The sequence below is a fragment of the Dendropsophus ebraccatus genome, chromosome 13 (assembly GCF_027789765.1).
Source record: "Dendropsophus ebraccatus isolate aDenEbr1 chromosome 13, aDenEbr1.pat, whole genome shotgun sequence".
Lineage (NCBI taxonomy): Eukaryota > Metazoa > Chordata > Amphibia > Anura > Hylidae > Dendropsophus > Dendropsophus ebraccatus.
The window spans coordinates 15,977,856-15,996,787 of NC_091466.1; the positions used below are offsets into that span (position 1 = coordinate 15,977,856).

Sequence of the window (18,932 nt, forward strand, 5' to 3'; positions counted from 1 at the left end):
ACAACAGCCGATGTGCTCACAGTTTAAAGAACGTCTCCCCTGTCCATCATGGAAATGTAGTTGGCACTGCCCATCCCCCCACAATATATTCTTACCACTAATAAAGGACACAAGACACCAGCAATTTAACTTTGTGTTTATTTAAAGGAGAACTATCAGCAGGTTAAAGGAATGGGACCGTGATGGGAATAGATTGGCGCCGTGCACAGAAACCGGGCGTTCCAAAAAAATTACTACGGCACCGATATCCCCCTCCGAGGCTGGTCTGCTCATGTATAAAACATAATGGTACATTCGCTTTAACCATTGCAGAATATACATATTTTAATACAAGTAAATATCCACCCTGAATGGGGTGACAGCCCCTCTAAATAAACATCATGCCAATAGAAACATTGTAAGAGGAGGGTGGGCGGCTACTTGGTCTTCTCCGCTTGACCCCGACATCTGACTGACCAAACCTTCCAGCTGAAATTCTTCTCAACTTTTGGGTCCACATCATGGTCAGGCATGCTTCTCCAATCAGGACGGCCGCTTCCCAATTCAGCCCGGATACCTGTAATCTGCCTAGAGGCCTGGAGACCAACAAATAATCTAGAAAGGTTATAGCATATACTCTGCCTCTCAGGGGGAGCCAGAACAAACCATTTAACCTTCTAATCCATTATACATACTTACTCATTGGGCAACTCCAGCTAAACAGAGATTTGTAATTTACTTCTAATAAAAAATCTCAAGTCTTCCAGTACTTATCAGCTGCTGTATGTCATAGGCACAGACATAGATATGCAGGACATACAGCAACTAATAGGTGCTGGAAGATGTGAGATTTGTTAAAAGAAGTAAATTACAAATCTCTGGCACTTTCTGGCACCAGTTGAAAAAAAAAAAACTTGCTGGAGTTCCCTTTTAACCCTAAAAGCCCCAGCTAGTAAAAGGGAGGTGGGAAACCAGCAGAGCAACAAGTCCAATTGGGAGGCCGCCGACACAGTCCTATGTACCCCTTACATCATCTGACTTGGGGGTTTAGTCTATTCTGCTCTAGTATGGAAGGGATGGGGGTGGTCTTGCCTCTTCTTTGTTTATTGGCTTCAGGCTTTTGGATTCTTATTATTCATCATACATAGTTGGAGTTGCTCCTTCAACATCTAGAATGGCTATAATATCTGGGTTTTCCCTCAAAGAAAAATGTCTATAACCATCAAGTTAGTTTGAACCACTGATTTACCAGCCGTACATACAGTTCCCCATAAAGAACTGATAGAAATAGTAACATTTGGGCTTAATCTCTGGATAGTTCAGTGTGATTGGCTGATGGAACATTACCTGTATAAAAAACACCTGTCTACACACTCAATCAATCACACTGCAACCTCTCCACTATGGCCAAGATCAAAAAGCTATCTAAGGACATCAGGGACAAAATTGTAGACCTGCACAAGGCTGGAATAGGCTACAGGACAATATGCAAGCAGTTTGGTTAGAAGGCAACTGTTGGTGCAAATATGGAAGAAACACAAGATGACTGTCAATCTTCTTCAGTCTGGGGCTCCATGCAAGATCTCACCTCGTGGGGTAAGGATGGTCCAGAGGAGACATGGGAGAGGGTCATGTGGTCAGATGAGACCAAAATAGAACTTTTTGGTCCAGAACATTGCCAGCTTGGGGTATGTGCACACTACAGAATCTGTGCGAATTCCATAGTGTGCACATAACCGTATTGTGATAGAGAGAGGCTGGGGGATTCCCAACCCTGCACATATTGCAGCAGGACAAGGTGCCTGACAGGACACATCTCCAAGACGTGTTTTCCAGCACAGCAATAACTATTATATGGACAAATAACCAGAGCTGGTAACTCCTGTGTTTACAGCCCTGTTAGCAGCACAGCCGTTTTTAGTTTACAAGGACACATGTACTTTGGCCGTTGTTTATATGCTATACACTGTTTAAATACTACTTGTTACAGCCAGCCAGAAGCGATGTATGCAGTTATAACATGGTACACTAGAGGGCGATGTTGTTTTGTTTTCCATTTATATGAATTCATATGAAGTTCTTTCAGGATACAACCATTGCCCTATTATTTAGTCTCAATGGGAACATCCTCAGTGCCGAAATCCACTGTAATCACGGTGCGATTCATACTATAGTAGCCTGCAACGTCACATAGACACTCCCATAGATGCATGAGTACAGATCATTTTCGCGCCAGCAGTGACTTTGTTGCCGAGGACCTCCGCAATGCCTAGATAAGCATAATTTACGTATGGCATGGGAGAGTTACAACGTTCATTTTGGGGGAATATGTGTAAGGCGATGTTCACATGATGTTTTTTTTTTTTTAATTACGTCCCTCATTTTCAGTTTAAAATAACATCAGTGATTTTGTGTTTCAGCCGCCCGTTATTACAATGACGGCCGCAGAAACATTATTCTAGTTCAGGAGGACTGATTGCTCTTTGGGTGTTTCTTTCATTGAAAAGTCCATTGAATTTAATAGTAAAGATGGTGAAAGGAGGGTGAAAAAACGAGGAAATGTGCGTGAACAACTAAAAAGTAAAGTCCGGTGTTTTTCAAAAGACGTCTGAAAATAATTGACATGATCATTATTTTGACGTCCGCACAAACAATGTCCGTTATTTAATGGTGCACGCTGCTTGGAGAGGGGTTGGATGGGGTTCAGCTCAAGGCTGAATGTGGCCCATTGATGTTACGTCACATTGTTGATCGAGTTGGTCCAATAACCATACATGTTTACAGGTGTCGTATTGTAGCGCAGGCCTTACATCAGTGGGCTAAGCTGCAATACCAACTAAAACCCATGAACAGGTGGGGCACTGTGACTGAAAGAAAGGTAGATCCAGCTACACACAGGCCCACACATATAAGTGACTACAGTGCAGTTGTAGCCAGTGATTACAGGGGGTGTTTTCTCTAAGTGACTCACAGGGGGAAGTCTTCTCTGATCAAAGTCGCTTACACCTTTTTCTTCTCAGTCTGGCCTGGGCCTTCACGAAGACTTCTCACAGCCATGAATCTGCCAGACAAACACTTTAAGGTCCCCATACACCTTTACTGTCTGACAGCTGATTGGTTTGGACATCAGTTTTTTCTCCTGTCTGGTGCTTGTCCTTCCCATACATAGGAAATGGGAGGGGGGGTTAAGCCGCAGCCAGAGAGCTCTGTCTGTGGCTTTTTTCTCCCAGAACAAAAGTATAAGTTGTGTGGGTATCTTTAGGCTCCTTACTCTCGCACCATCTTTATCTCTATACCTTCCAGATCTGTATTGCCACCTTATAGTGGGTAGGCCCAACTCTGTTCCCCATATTTTATTAAGCCTCCTTTATGTCCCATATAGTATTAGGCAGCCCCCATAAAGTATAAGGCCCCCCTGTGCAGCCCCTATACAGTAGATGGCACCCTTCTGTGCAGCCCCATGTAGTAAATTCCCTTAGACTTCCTTAGAGTAGATGACCCCCATGTTCAGCCCTCATATTGTTGGTGGCCCCCATGAAAATGTAAAAACAAAAATATACAGACAACTCACCTTACACATGCTCTACCACAGTAAATTGAGTGGGCGTCCTAAAGGCACACACACAGTTGAATGACGAGTTTACCTGGGACAGGTGTCCTGGATTCCTGAGAGGCCCCTGCAGCAGAGCTGTCAGACCCTCCAGAGGATTCTCTGGTCCTTCAGTGGGCCTGTGTGACACTGCTCAGTATAACATACAGGAATACATACATATTAATGCACTCAAAATACATGTGCTCACTACATGCAGGTGCACATGGAAATCTATTTCTATACAGTGGCTCATGGTGGAACTTTCCAGACTGGAATCTGGTATTTCCCAGGAGGAGCCGTCTGCTAAACTTTCGGAGGGCTGTTGTGACTGCAAAGATTGTTTCTATGGCCGCAGCACAATACTGCTATGGTTGTCCTGTACTGACACAGCACTCCGCAGTTATTTTTGTCCTCCCCCAGTTGCATTGAGGGAAAGAAGACTGAGCTAACAGCACATGCTACTCCCTGGATGATAAGGTAAAAACCGGACAAGTAAAATAACTTTTATGTTAAAAACTGAATTGTGACTTTTGCCTCTGATGGTACTTTCGTGATTTTTTTTTTTGTCTTTTAAATCTACTGGTGTCAGAAAGTTATACTAATTTGTAAATTACTTCTATTTAAAAATATCTAGTCTTCCAGTACTTATCAGCTTCTTTATGTCCTGCAAGACTGACACAGTCTGACACAGTGCTCTCTGCTGCCACCTCTGTCCATGTCAGGAACTGTCCAGAGCAGTAGCAAATCCCCATAGTAAACCTCTACTGCTCTAGACAGTTCCTGCCATGGGCAGAGGTGGCAGCAGAGAGCACTGTGTCAGACTGGAAAGAATACACCACTTCCTGTAAGACATACAGCATATAATAAGTACTGGAAGACTGGGGATTTTTAAATAACAGTAAATTACATAATTACTATATAACTTACTATATAACTTTTTAAAATTAGATGGTTTGAAAGAAAAAGTTTTTTGTGCCGGAGAATGCCTTTGATTTTCAACCATGTTAGGGAATTGCAGAGATGTCAGCATGGGAAAGGTATTCACAGGGTAACAACTGAGCAGAGGGTCACTTGGTCACTGTTTAACTATACAGTACAGGTATACATTACCCTCAACTATACACTATAGGTATACAAGACCTGCTTCCCCCAACTATACACTACAGGCATACAAGACTAAACTATACACTACAGGTATAAAGGACACGACCTCCAACTATACAGTACACTACAGATATACAGAACCCCCCCCCCAACTATACAGTACAGGTATACAGGACCCCCCCTTCCTAATTATACACTACAGGTATAAAGGACAGACCCCTGTTTTTAGCTTATTTCTAATGTGCATAAGTTACAATTTACATAAACAGTGCAGAACTGTCAGGGTATATAGTGTATATAGGGGTATATAAGGCTACTGGCAATTTCCCTTTAAAGAGGACAAGGGGACCTGTCACCCCCCGTGCTGGGGTAACAGGCTCCCGACCCCCGTTACAGCCCCCTATACTCACATGATCCCGCCGGGTCCTGCTTTTGGATCCGGTCGGGTCACAGAAATATCAGCTCCCAAAGCCCGGCGTGCGCGCTGACAGGAGAGTCCGACGCTCATAGACAATGAATGGGGAGTCCGATGCTCCGTCATTCTCTATGGGCATCGGACTCTCCTGTCAGCACGCGCGCCGGGCTTTGGGAGCTGATATCTCTGTGACCCGACCGGATCCAAAAGCGGGACCCGGCGGGATCAGGTGAGTATAGGGGGCTGTAACGGGGGGTCAGGAGTCTGTCACCCCGGCACGGGGGGTGACATGTCTCCTTTAAACAAAAAAAAAACAAAAAACTAGGGCATAGATTGGCCTCCTGGGCGATCTTGGAACAAATCTAATTAACACACTGACACTTTATACCCGGGAAGCACCTGGTACATATATATATATATATATATATATATATATATATATATACAGTATATATATATATATATATATATATATATATATATATACACACACAGTGGTACCTTGGTTTAAGAGTAACTTGGTTTAAGAGCATTGGTTTTGTGACTTGGTTTAAGAGCATTGCTTTGGTTTAAGAGCTCCATGTACTGGGTGGGAGCGGGAGTGGGGGAGGGGCATGGCCTGCATAGCGGGGTCTACAGCTCTGTACTCTGACCCAGGAAGTCTCCCTCACCTTCCAAATCATAGCAGATCCATGTCAGGCTGGGGCTTACATCAGGGGACAGGACTGTGGAGGTAATCTCTTTATAGCTGTAACCCCTCCCTCCCCGGACAGAGTGCTGCATGTATGTGCCCACATCTGTCCTGCTCATTCCTTCATGCTCCCTGCAGTCTCTGTCCGCCCTTGTGTTTCCCATCCTCTCCATTACTGTACAGTAACTTATAATATCACAGATTCTGCTGTTTCTGAATGTTTGTTTCACCTGTTTTACATGTTATTCAGAGTATAAAATCATTATTTTTGGCGTGTGGAACCAATTGTCTGCATTTCTATGATTTCTTATAGGAAAATTTGCTTTGGTTTAAGAGTGGATTTGGATTACAAGCACCATCCCGGAACGAATTATGCTCCTAATCCAAGGCACCACTGTAGATATATATATATATATATATATATATATATATATATATATATATGCACACTTTTGTTCATGGTGAGAGAAGCTCCCACGAAAGGTCTTTAACCCTTGTGGGTTTCCTTTTTCAGTCTTTACTTCTCTAAACTCTAACCTGCTTGACACCTCTGCCCCTGTCAGTGCTGCTGCACAGACCTCCATATCCTGCTTAGCATTGAAGCTGAATTTTAGCAGATCAGGCGTAAGCTGTCAACCTTAAAGAGGTGAGAGAGGTCTCCAAGCCCCCCTGAGTTATGGGCCCGGCTGACCCCCTGCAACCCCCATAGCCACGCCACTGACTGGTGATGATGACTAGAGACTAAAGGGAGCAGGGGGAGGAGATTACATTCAGGAGGCAGTACTATGCACATAGCAGGAGCACTGCTATGAAATGAAAAGTGGAATCTGATTGGTTGCTAGGGGCAACTGAGCCAAGTCTATTTTTCTGGGGTAATGAGTCATATCTCATAAAACACATAGGGGGAGATTTATCAAACATGTGTTACGCCTGGAGTAGTGGATCCACTGGACCGTCACTAGCGATGGCACTAACCTCACCAGGGAGCGGAGTCTAAGGGGCCGCTGGTTTTCACCAGAGCCCGCCGCAAGGCGGGATGGACTTGCTGCGGCAGGCGACCCCCAGGTCGCTACCCCTGGCTTGGTTGCTAGTGGCGGCAGAGGACTGTAGACGTGACCGCCGGTGGCGGACAGGACTCAGGAACAATGGGAAGGCAGCGGGCAAGGACTAGGGACAAGGACTGAAGACAGGAACAAGGGACAAGGACTAAGGTCAGGAACAACAGGGAGCTGGGCCAAACGCTATGGGAAGCATGTAGAGGCTCCAACCCCTGTAGTGGGGCAGGGCTGGAATATATAGGGAGTGATTAAGTGCATACACCAATTAGGGGCGGACTGGCCCTTTAAATCTGAGACAGCCGGCGCGCGCGCGCCCTAGGAGGCGGGGACGCGCGCGCCGGCCAGCACAGTGAGACACAGGAGCGGAGGAGAGGTGAGGCGCCCCCAGGGGCCGAACTAGCAGCAGCGCCGGGTCCCTGCACAAGGAGCCCGGCGGCTGCATGGGGCAGGAGGAGGTTGCGGTGGCGGCCCGGAAAACGGGCCGCCGCCGCGGCCGTGACAGTACCCCCCCCCTTTGGCCTCCCCCTCTTTCTTGCCTGCAGATGGAGGCAAATCAGTGATGAAGTCCATCCCTATGTGGTGCCAGGGAAGGTCTGGAACTGGCAAAGGTTGTAATAGGCCGGCAGGCCTTAGTCGGGAGGACTTGTTTTTGGCACAGATGGTACAGGAAGCCACAAAGTCCTTGACATCTTGGAATAGACTGGACCACCAGTAGTGGCGGGAGATCCGTTGCCCGGTCTTTTGGACTCCAGGGTGCCCGGCCTCCAATGAGGAATGTCCCCACTTCAAAATCCTTCTTCGAAGCGCAGGGTGAACATGGGTCTTTCCGGGGGGTATTCTCTGAAAAGTAGAAGTGGCGACTGGCATTAGGCGATCGGGAGGTATAATGTGGCGAGGGGATGTGGATTTGTGGATGAAATCCTTCTGTAAGTTCTCCCGGATGTAGGGGGACATGGCCTCAGTCTCAGGTACGGAGAGAGGGTACACCCGACCTCGTGGAGAAGAAGTACCAGGAAGGAGGTCTATGGGACAATTGTACGCCCGGTGAGATGGTAGAGAGTCCGCCTCCTCGGCAGAGAAGGCATCCGCCAAGTCTTGGTCTTCCGCCGGTAGGCCGGATAGAGGCTTGGCGGGGTCAGGTGACGACATAGAGTACTTGGTCTGAGGTGACTTGAGACACTGGTTGGAACAGTCCTGACCCCAACTGAGAATCTCCCCAGTTCTCCAGTCCAGCTTAGGGGCATGTAATTGCAGCCAAGGGAGTCCCAGGAGGATGGCGGAAGAAGAATGGGGCAGGACGTAGAAGGATATCTTTTCCTGATGAAAAGGATCCACCTGGAGGACTAGAGGTGCGGTCTGGTAGTACACATGGTCGGTAAGAATCTCGCCCGTGACCGAGGAGATAGTCAGGGGCCTGGCTAGTTGGGTAACGGGTAGCCGCCATCTTTGGACCAATGTTGCCGCAATAAAACTGCCTGCTGACCCAGAATCGAGAAAGGCAGAAGTCTGGTGAGTTTGTCCTGAGGGTGTCTGGATGGAGACTGGCACAGACAACTTTGGAGAAGTGGCATTCACACTTAGGGAGACCTCTCCCACCGGACCTAGGTGCTGGCGTTTCCCGGACGCTTGAGGACGTTGGGGACATCTCAGCCGAAAGTGATCCGAACCACCGCAGTAGAGGCAGAGATTCAGCTAAAGACGACGAATTCTTTCATCAGGTGTCAGGTGAGCCCGTTCCACCTGCATAGGAATCTCAGGAGTCGACTGGGACACCGGAACGTCAGGATTCTGGAAGACCGGCGCCAGCTGGTGATGGCGACGGGACAGGCTTAGTCGCCGTTCATGCCAGACCTCCTCCTCTCTCTCAGAAAAACGAGTATCGACCCTGGTGGCCAGTAGGATGAGTTCGTTCAGGGAGGTAGGTAGGTCTCGGGCGGAAAGCACGTCTCTCACCCGACTGGACAGGCCTTCTTGAAGGTGGCTATTAGAGCGGCCTCATTCCAGTCTAATTCTGCCGCCAGGGTGCGGAACTGGATGGCGTAGTCACCAACAGAGGAGCTCCCTTGAGAGAGGTTGAGGAGAGCAGTTTCAGCTGAAGAGGCACGGGCAGGTTCCTCAAAGACGGAGCGAAACTCGACTAGGAAGGTTCAGAGATTGGCCGCAACAGGATCATCTCGGTCCCACAGCGGCGTGGCCCAGGCCAGAGCTCTACCCTCCAATAGGCTGATGATGAAAGCCACTTTAGAGCGCTCGGTGGGAAACTGACTACTTAAAAGTTCAATATGCATGGTGCACTGAGTCAGGAATCCTCTGCACAACTTGGAGTCACCAGAGTATTTGTTTGGGAGAGCCAGTCGAAGTGTAGAAAAAGCAGCAGGAGGTGGTGTGCGCTGGGCTGTCAGGCACTGGGATATCAGGCACCTCGCCGGGATCCATGGTTGGAGCCTACTGTTACGCCTGGAGTAGTGGATCCACTGGACCGTCACTAGCGATGGCACTAACCTCACCAGGGAGCGGAGTCTAAGGGGCCGCTGGTTTTCACCAGAGCCCGCCGCAAGGCGGGATGGACTTGCTGCGGCAGGCGACCCCCAGGTCGCTACCCCTGGCTTGGTTGCTAGTGGCGGCAGAGGACTGTAGACGTGACCGCCGGTGGCGGACAGGACTCAGGAACAATGGGAAGGCAGCGGGCAAGGACTAGGGACAAGGACTGAAGACAGGAACAAGGGACAAGGACTAAGGTCAGGAACAACAGGGAGCTGGGCCAAACGCTATGGGAAGCATGTAGAGGCTCCAACCCCTGTAGTGGGGCAGGGCTGGAATATATAGGGAGTGATTAAGTGCATACACCAATTAGGGGCGGACTGGCCCTTTAAATCTGAGACAGCCGGCGCGCGCGGGGACGTGCCGAGGGGGTGCGGCCGGCACAGTGAGAGACAGGAGTGGGGGTGCGGCCGGCACAGTGAGAGACAGGAGCGGAGGAGAGGTGAGGCGCCCCCAGGGGCCGAACTAGCAGCAGCGCCGGGTCCCTGCACAAGGAGCCCGGCGGCTGCATGGGGCAGGAGGAGGTTGCGGCGTCGGCGGCCCGGAAAACGGGACGCCGCCGCGGCCGTGACAACATGGTGTAAAGTGAAACTGGCTCAGTTACCCCTAGCAACCAATCAGATTCCACCTTTCATTTCTCACAGACTCTTTGGAAAATGAAATGTGGAATCTGATTGGTTGCTAGGGGCAACTGAGCCTGTTTCACTTTACACCATGTTTGATAAATCTCCCCCATTGGGAAAAACTTGTTTGGAATAACAGCTACCCTTTAAGGCTCCCAGACCCCTTTAAACATGTTTTTATTTCTATAGACACTGCCTTTAATCACTAAACTCCCATAGAACTGCATGGATATTAGATATTACCCCAGGACCATCCTATGCCATGATGAATAATAGATAATACTAACCACGTTGGAAACTTGGAAATCCCCATAAAATCCAGTGTTTACTTCCTGGCTCTTTTACGGCCAACAGTAAACGTGTTTAAAGGGGTTATCCAGGCCTAGCAAAAACATGTCCGCCTTCTTGCAGAAACGGTACCACTCTTGTCCTCGGTCCGGATGTGGATTTGCAGCTTAGTTCTATTACAGCAAACAGAGCTGAATTACCACACACAACAGGACAGGGGTGGTGCTGTAAATTGCTGTTTTTTTCTTTCTTCTAATCCTAAAGAATCCCTTTGGATTAGTAATGGATTTCTAGATCATGTTTTACAATTATATTTCAGTAAAGTAATTTTGAGTAGTTGCTTTTAACAATAAAGCTGTCCTATAAGCAGATTAATAAGCTAGAAACGCAGCTGTAAAAAAAAAAAAACAAAACCTGTAAATAGCGACTGAATTGGTGGCACGATGCGTCTACGGTCAGCATATTCGGCTGCCTGTGCCTTTGGCGGACGGCCCAGAAAAAGCCTTTGTAATGAAAACATGATCTTGTATGCTATGCGACCGGAGCAGAGGAGCCGTCTGATGCCTCCACTGCCTCAGCTCTGCTTTGGACTCTGCCCAGCTTCACCACTGATGCCCAATATGCACAGAAGTGTGAGTGTTGCCTATGTGTGGTCTTTTTATTGTGATACAAGTCACGACATGGTCACCGGCTATCCTCAGCCGGGACCCCGGTATGATCTGTACCGTAGTTGTAACAGATAGTCGGGTAAAGTAAGTTTTTTTTTGTGGCTTTTTAGTACAGGTTTTGCTTTTCTTTTGCATTGTCTATTAGTTTATTGTATTTGTAGCGTTGTTTTACTATGTGTACTAATCTTTTAAGTTGCGCTTTAAATCTAAGTATGAAGTTCAGCTCCGCAGCACCACATATGGAGTTGCTATTCCTGAAGAGAATGTTACAGCATAGATGACACATCCGAGGGCGAAGAAGCCCCATCAGCATGTAACCGGAGACCCTCACAGCACCTTAACATTACATAACCTGCTCTCTTTTCACGGCCCTGTCATAGATAATTGACTAATGAGAGAGCGTCACTGGAATCCTGTTCATCTTCCATAGTAGATCTTTACACTTATAGTATACTTATACTTTATACCTATAGTATACTTATACTGATTTATACTTATAGTACACTTATACTGCTTTATACTTATAGTACACTAATACTTTATACTTATAGTACACTTATACTGCTTTATACTTATAGTACACTAATACTTTATACTTATAGTCTACTTATACTGCTTTATACTTATAGTATACTTATACTGCTTTATACTTATAGTATACTTATACTGCTTTATACTTATAGTACACTTAGGGTCCTATTCCACGGGCCAAGGTGGGCCCGATCAACAATGTAAACGAGCGGCGATCTGCTAGATCGCTGCTCGTTTACTGGGCCTATTCCACGGCCCGATGATCGTTGAGCGAGAGCTGCAGGGACATCGTTACCGATGTCCTTGCAGTCCTTGCAGCAGCATACATTACCCATCAGGTCTTCTCGGCGCTGTCTTCATCCCCGGGTCCTGCACGCTCTATCTTCAGAATGGCCGGTCAGCTGAAGATAGAGCGCGCAGGACCCGGGGATGAAGACAGCGCGGAGAAGACCTGACAGGTAATGTATGATGCTGCAGCCTGTCAAATCGTTGGTCGCCCGCCGTGCACCGCTATTCAACCGTAGCCATGCGCGGTGGGGGAAAGATGATTTTAGGTCTGGCCCTAAATGAACGAGCAGCCGATGACACGATCATCGGCTGATCGTTCTCTCTATTTCACCAAACGATAATCGTCCGAATCGGGCCAAATGGGGCCGATGCGGCCGATTATCGTTACTGTGGAATAGGGCCCTTATACTTTATACTTATAGTATACTTATACTGCTTTATACTTATAGTATATTTATACTTTATACTTATAGTACACTTATACTTTATGCTTATAGTACACTTATACTTATAGTACACTTATACTTTATGCTTATAGTACACTTTTAGTACACTTTTGGGTTTTTTTTCTGGTTATAAAAATAGGGGGGACCCTATGCGTTTTTTTTAAATTATTTATTTATTTTAAAAAAACCCCGCATAGGGTCCCCCCTATTTTTATAACCAGCCGGGTTAAAAACCAAACGACAGCAGCCTGGTAACACCAGGGTGGGAAGAGCCATTGGTTTAGGCCCTCCCCAGCCTAAATCTTACCAGCCTGCTGCCGCCCGTTCCAGGAGCGTCAATTTTGACGCTCCGGGACCACTGGCACCCGGCTCTTCCCAGTACCCCTGGTGGCATTGGGTACTGGGGTAATAATGGGGGGTTAGTGTTAGTGCCATTTTATACCAGCTAACACTAGGCCCCAACTTAGTAATGGATTCCTTCTATTAGACGGCTTCCACTACTAAGTCTATAAAGTAAAGAAATAAAGACAACACACAAGTGAAATTTTTTTTTAATTCAAATAAAAACACCCCCACACCCCTCATTGACCATTTTATAAAAAAAAAAACACCAAACAACCGCTGGTCATCGACGTAGTCCACGGAATCCGACGTAATCCCCAGGATACCGATATCTGAAAAACAAAAAGGGAGAAACACACAAAAAGGAGCACAACACCCATCATTGTGAGCGGTGTTGTGCACCTTACAGTATGCAGCATCTTTACAGATCGCTGCTTACAGTCTGACCCCCAAGGGGTTAAGGGAGGATGTATTGCATACCCCTTAAGCAATATGAATTAACGGCTTACTGGAGCTTCCTGTACTAATTAATATTTAATTAATAAAACACATTTTCGTTGTAATAAAATCAGTTTAGTTGTTCAGTTAATTAATTTAAACGAATCCATTATTGTGCAATTAAATATACTGTCAAAAAATAAATATATATATAAATATACATTTATTTATTTATATATATATATATTTATATATATATTTATTTTAACAGTATATTTAATTGCAAAATGATGGATTCGTTTAAAGAGTCACTGTCGTATTTTTTTTTTTTTTGCAGAAATCAATAGTCCAGGCGATTTTAAGAAACTTTGTAATTGGGTTTATTAGCCAAATCTGCCATTATCTGCATGTAAAAAGCCTTTTCCCATGTCCCCCCCTCCTTCCTCTTTTTCATCCACTCTGAAAAATCTGAAAATTGTGACTTGTTGCAAGAGTCGTCCCCTGTCTGTTCTAGGGAGAGGGGAGGGGGGAGGAGGAAGGAGGGAGTTAGCCGGCAGCAGAAAGCAGAGAACAGAGGATTACAGGCACGGAGCTGGGTGACAGCTGTAATTCCAGCTCAGACAGGTCACTGGTGACTGTCACAAGAGATATCCCGTGAGGGATTTGTAGATTAACTCTTTGTTGTCCTGTTTTGGTCTTTTCTTTAGCTCTCTCCATAGGAGAACAATGAAGACAGGGGGGAGAGCTTCAAACTGCTTTTTCATGATAAAAATGCATTTTTCGGATAATAAACCCAATTACAAAGTTTCTTAAAATCGCCTGGACTATTGATTTCTGCAAAAAAAAAAAATTTCACGACAGTGACACTTTAAATTTAATTATTGAACAACGAAAGGGACTTTATTACAACGAAAATGTGTTTTATTATTTAAATATATTAACCATGAGAGACATCGGCATTACTGCAGAGGATCGCAAACCCCGGTAATAGCAATTCATGTAAACTGTTTCCCTGCTTTCCCAGATGCATCCAGAGGTGTTTGCATCACTTTCTAAAGATTTTATTTGTTTTTTTTTAGTTGAACCAGATTTCCAAGTAAATGACCGTATGTTTTCAGCCGCATGTCTATTTTTTCCCATGGCCGTAGTTTCAGCCGCACATTTCCAGCTGCATAAAAAATACAGGCGCACAGATACATAGTGTGAACACAGCCTTATACTGATAGTACCCTTATACTGCTTTATACTTATAGTACACTTATACTGCTTTATACTTATAGTACACTTATACTGCTTTATACTTATAGTATACTTATACTGCTTTATACTTATAGTCTACTTATACTGCTTTATACTTATAGTCTACTTATACTGCTTTATACTCATAGTACACTTATACTTATAGTACACTTATACTACTTTATACTTATAGTATACTTATACTTTATACCTATAGTATACTTATACTGCTTTATACTTATAGTATACTTATACTGCTTTATACTCATAGTACACTTATACTTATAGTACACTTATACTACTTTATACTTATAGTACACTTATACTTTATACCTATAGTATACTTATACTGCTTTATACTTATAGTATACTTATACTACTTCATACTTATAGTACACTTATACTTTATACCTATAGTATACTTATACTGCTTTATACTTATAGTATACTTATACTGCTTTATAATGTACTTATAGTATACTTATACTGCTTTATACTTATAGTACACTTATACTTTATACTTATAGTATATTTATACTTTATACTTATAGTATACTTATACTTTATACTTTATACTTATAGTACACTTATACTGCGTTATACAAATGACCTTGCAACAATGGTGGATTCCTTGGCACTCAAACCTCCAGGCACAGTCACTCCACTTCAATCAAGAGGCAGAGATTTCCAGTGTTCTTGCCAACCAGATGTGTTCTTTATTGCTACGCGTTTCAAGGGTTAACCACCCTCTTCATCAGGCATCATGCTTATAGTACACTTATATTTATAGTACACTTATACTTTATACTTATAGTACATTTATGCTTTATACTTATAGTATACTTATACTGCTTTATACTTATAGTATACTTATACTGCTTTATACTTATAGTATATTTATACTTTATACTTATAGTACACTTATACTTTATACTTATAGTACACTTGTACTTTATACTTATAGTATACTTATATTGCTTTATACTTATAGTATATTTATACTTTATACTTATAGTACACTTATACTTTATACTCATAGTACACTTATACTTATAGTATACTTATACTGCTTTATACTTATAGTACACTTATACTTTATACTCATAGTACACTTATACTTATAGTACACTTATACTTTATACTTATAGTACACTTATACTTTATACTTATAGTACACTTATACTTTATACTCATAGTACACTTATACTTATAGTATACTTATACTGCTTTATACTTATAGTATATTTATACTTTATACTTATAGTACACTTATACTTTATACTTATAGTACACTTATACTTTATACTCATAGTACACTTATACTTTATACTCATAGTACACTTATACTTTATACTCATAGTACACTTATACTTTATACTTATAGTACACTTATACTTCATACCTATAGTATACTTATACTGCTTTATACTTATAGTACACTTATACTTTATACCTATAGTATACTTATACTGCTTTATACTTATAGTACACTTATACTTTATACTCATAGTACACTTATACTTTATACTCATAGTACACTTATACTTATAGTCAGTGTCGGACTGGAGTCCTTGGGCCCACCAGGGGAAATCATTCTTGGGGCCCACCCTTCTGCCACCATACTTATCTATGGTAACATTAATAAGGGTCCAGTAACACGGCGTGATATGGGGCAGTGCAGGGCTGCAAACGATTGCTAATCAGCAGGGAAGGATTATATAGAGATGTGCGGCCAACAACGATTTTTACAGCCGCACAAAAGATCAAATCAGACGACTATCGGCCATTTGCTCGCTTGTCAGCTGATCTCTGGCACTTTTACATGGGGCTTCCTAGGAGCGCTTGTTACCGATAATTGGCCGGTGTAATTGGGCTATAAGACAATTTTCTTTGCATGATAAGGCTGGATTCACACGCTGTAACTGTGCGGCTGTATTTTTTATGCGGCTGTAAATGTGCGGGTGAAACTACTGCCGTGGGAAAAAATAGACATGCGGCTCAAAACATACGGTCATTTACTTGGAAATCTGGTTCAACTAAAAATAACAAATAAAATCTTAAGAAAGTGATGCAAACACCTCTGGATGCATCTGGGAAAGCAGGGAACACAGTTTACATGAATTGCTATTACCGGGGTTTGCGATCCTCTGCACTATAGCCGATGTCTCTCATGGTTAATATATTGAATTAATAAAACACATTTTCTGTCTAATAAAGTCCCTTTTATTGTTCAATAATTAAATGTAAACGATTCCATCATTTTGCAATTAAATATACTGTTAAAATAAATATATATATAAATAAATGTATATTTATATATATATTTATTTTTTGACAGTATATTGAATTGCACAATGATGGATTCGTTAGAATTAAATTATTGAACAAAGAAACTGTATTTATTTAAACGAAAATGTGTTTTCTTAATTAAATATTAATTAGTACAGGAAGCTCTATAAGCCGGTAATTCATATTCCCGGCAATAGAGCATTCTGTACTAATCATCACTTTACTTTACTCAAAACATCAAATGTTTCTTCTAATTATGTTGTGACAATAACATTATTAGAAGAAACATTTAGAATTATATGTGCGCTCAGCTGATTGGCTGTTCGGCTGAGCGCACATATAATAAGCCGGTCCGCAGCACAGTGACTTCATTGTGCTGCGGACCAGCGAAGAGGACACATCGGGGTGAGTATACAGCTCTCCCCACCACCTCCCCAGCACTGCACCCCTCCCAGCAAGGAAGGGGGGGTCAGTTAACCCCTTCCTTGCTGGGATGGGTGCAGTCTGACATCAGTCTGGCCCCCCGGGGGTTAAGGGGGATGCAATAAATCCTCCCTTAACCCCTTGGGGGTCAGACTGTAAGCAGCGATCTGTAAAGATGCTGCATGCTGTAAGGAGCACAACACCGCTCACAATGATGGGTGTTGTGCTCCTGTTTGTGTGTTTTTTGTGTGTTTCTCCCTTTTTGTTTTTCAGATATCGGTATCCTGGGGATTACGTCGGATTCCATGGACTACGTCGATGACCAGCGGTTGTTCTTTGAATTTTTTAAATAAAATGGTCAATGAGGGGTGTGGGGGTGTTTTTATTTGAATAAAAAATTTTTTAAACTTGTGTCTTGTCTTTATTTCTTTACTTTTTAGACTTAGTAGTGGAAGCCGTCTAATAGACGGAATCCATTACTAAGTTGGGGCCTAGTGTTAGCCGGTATAAAATGGCTAACACTAACCCCCTATTATTACCCCAGTACCCAATGCCACCAGGGGTACTGGGAAGAGCCGGGTGCCAGTGGTCCCGGAGCGTCAAAATTGGCGCTCCTGGACCGGGCGGCAGCAGGCTGGTAATATTTAGGCTGGGGAGGGCCTAAACCAATGGCTCTTCCCACCCTGGTGTTACCAGGCTGCTGTCGTTTGGTTTTTAACCCGGCTGGTTATAAAAATAGGGGGGACCCTATGCGTTTTTTTTTTTTAAATAAATAAATAATTAAAAAAAAACGCATAGGGTCCCCCCTATTTTTATAACCAGCCGGGTTAAAAACCAAACGATAGCAGCCTGGTAACACCAGGGTGGGAAGAGCCATTGGTTTAGGCCCTCCCCAGCCTAAATATTACCAGCCTGCTGCCGCCCGGTCCAGGAGCGCCAATATTGACGCTCCGGGACCACTGGCACCCGGCTCTTCCCAGTACCCCTGGTGGCATTGGGTACTGGGGTAATAATAGGGGGTTAGTGTTAGCCATTTTATACCGGCTAACACTAGGCCCCAACTTAGTAATGGATTCCGTCTATTAGACGGCTTCCACTACTAAGTCTAAAAAGTAAAGAAATAAAGACAAGACACAAGTGTAAAATTTTTTTATTCAAATAAAAACACCCCCACACCCCTCATTGACCATTTTATTTAAAAAATTCAAAGAACAACCGCTGGTCATCGACGTAGTCCATGGAATCCGACGTAATCCCCAGGATACCGATATCTGAAAAACAAAAAGGGAGAAACACACAAAAAACACACAAACAGGAGCACAACACCCATCATTGTGAGCGGTGTTGTGCTCCTTACAGTATGCAGCATCTTTACAGATCGCTGCTTACAGTCTGACCCCCAAGGGGTTAAGGGAGGATGTATTGCATCCCCCTTAACCCCCGGGGGGCCAGACTGATGTCAGACTGCACCCATCCCAGCAAGGAAGGGGTTAAGTGACCCCCCTTCCTTGCTGGGAGGGGTGCAGTGCTGGGGAGGGGGTGGGGAGAGCTGTATACTCACCCCGATGTGTCCTCTTCGCTGGTCCGCAGCACAATGAAGTCACTGTGCTGCGGACCGGCTTATTATATGTGCGCTCAGCCGAACAGCCAATCAGCTGAGCGCACATATAATTCTAAATGTTTCTTCTAATAATGTTATTGTCATAACATAATTAGAAGAAACACTTGATGTTTTCATTAAAGTAAAGTGATGCTTAGTACAGAATGCTCTATTGCCGGCATATGAATTCACGGCTTATAGAGCTTCCTGTACTAATTAATATTTAATGAATAAAACACATTTTCTTGGAAATAAATTCAGTTTCGTTGGTCAATAATTTAATTCTAACGAATCCATCATTGTGCAATTCAATATACTGTCAAAAAATAAATATATAGATAAATATACATTTATTTATATATCTATTTTTTTTAACA

The 18,932-nt window shown here is 43.9% G+C and overlaps 1 protein-coding gene across 1 annotated transcript in view; it reads left to right on the forward strand.

Moving 5' to 3' along the window:
• Positions 1-10,958: 10,958 nt before the first annotated feature.
• The window catches only part of CCDC9B (coiled-coil domain containing 9B), a 41,965-nt gene continuing 33,991 nt past the window's right edge, over positions 10,959-18,932 (forward strand). Inside the window, exon 1 of the mRNA XM_069949540.1 lies at positions 10,959-11,043. Coding sequence (XP_069805641.1) covers positions 11,006-11,043 — 38 coding nt within the window. The 5' untranslated portion in view covers positions 10,959-11,005. The remainder of the gene's footprint in view (positions 11,044-18,932) is intronic.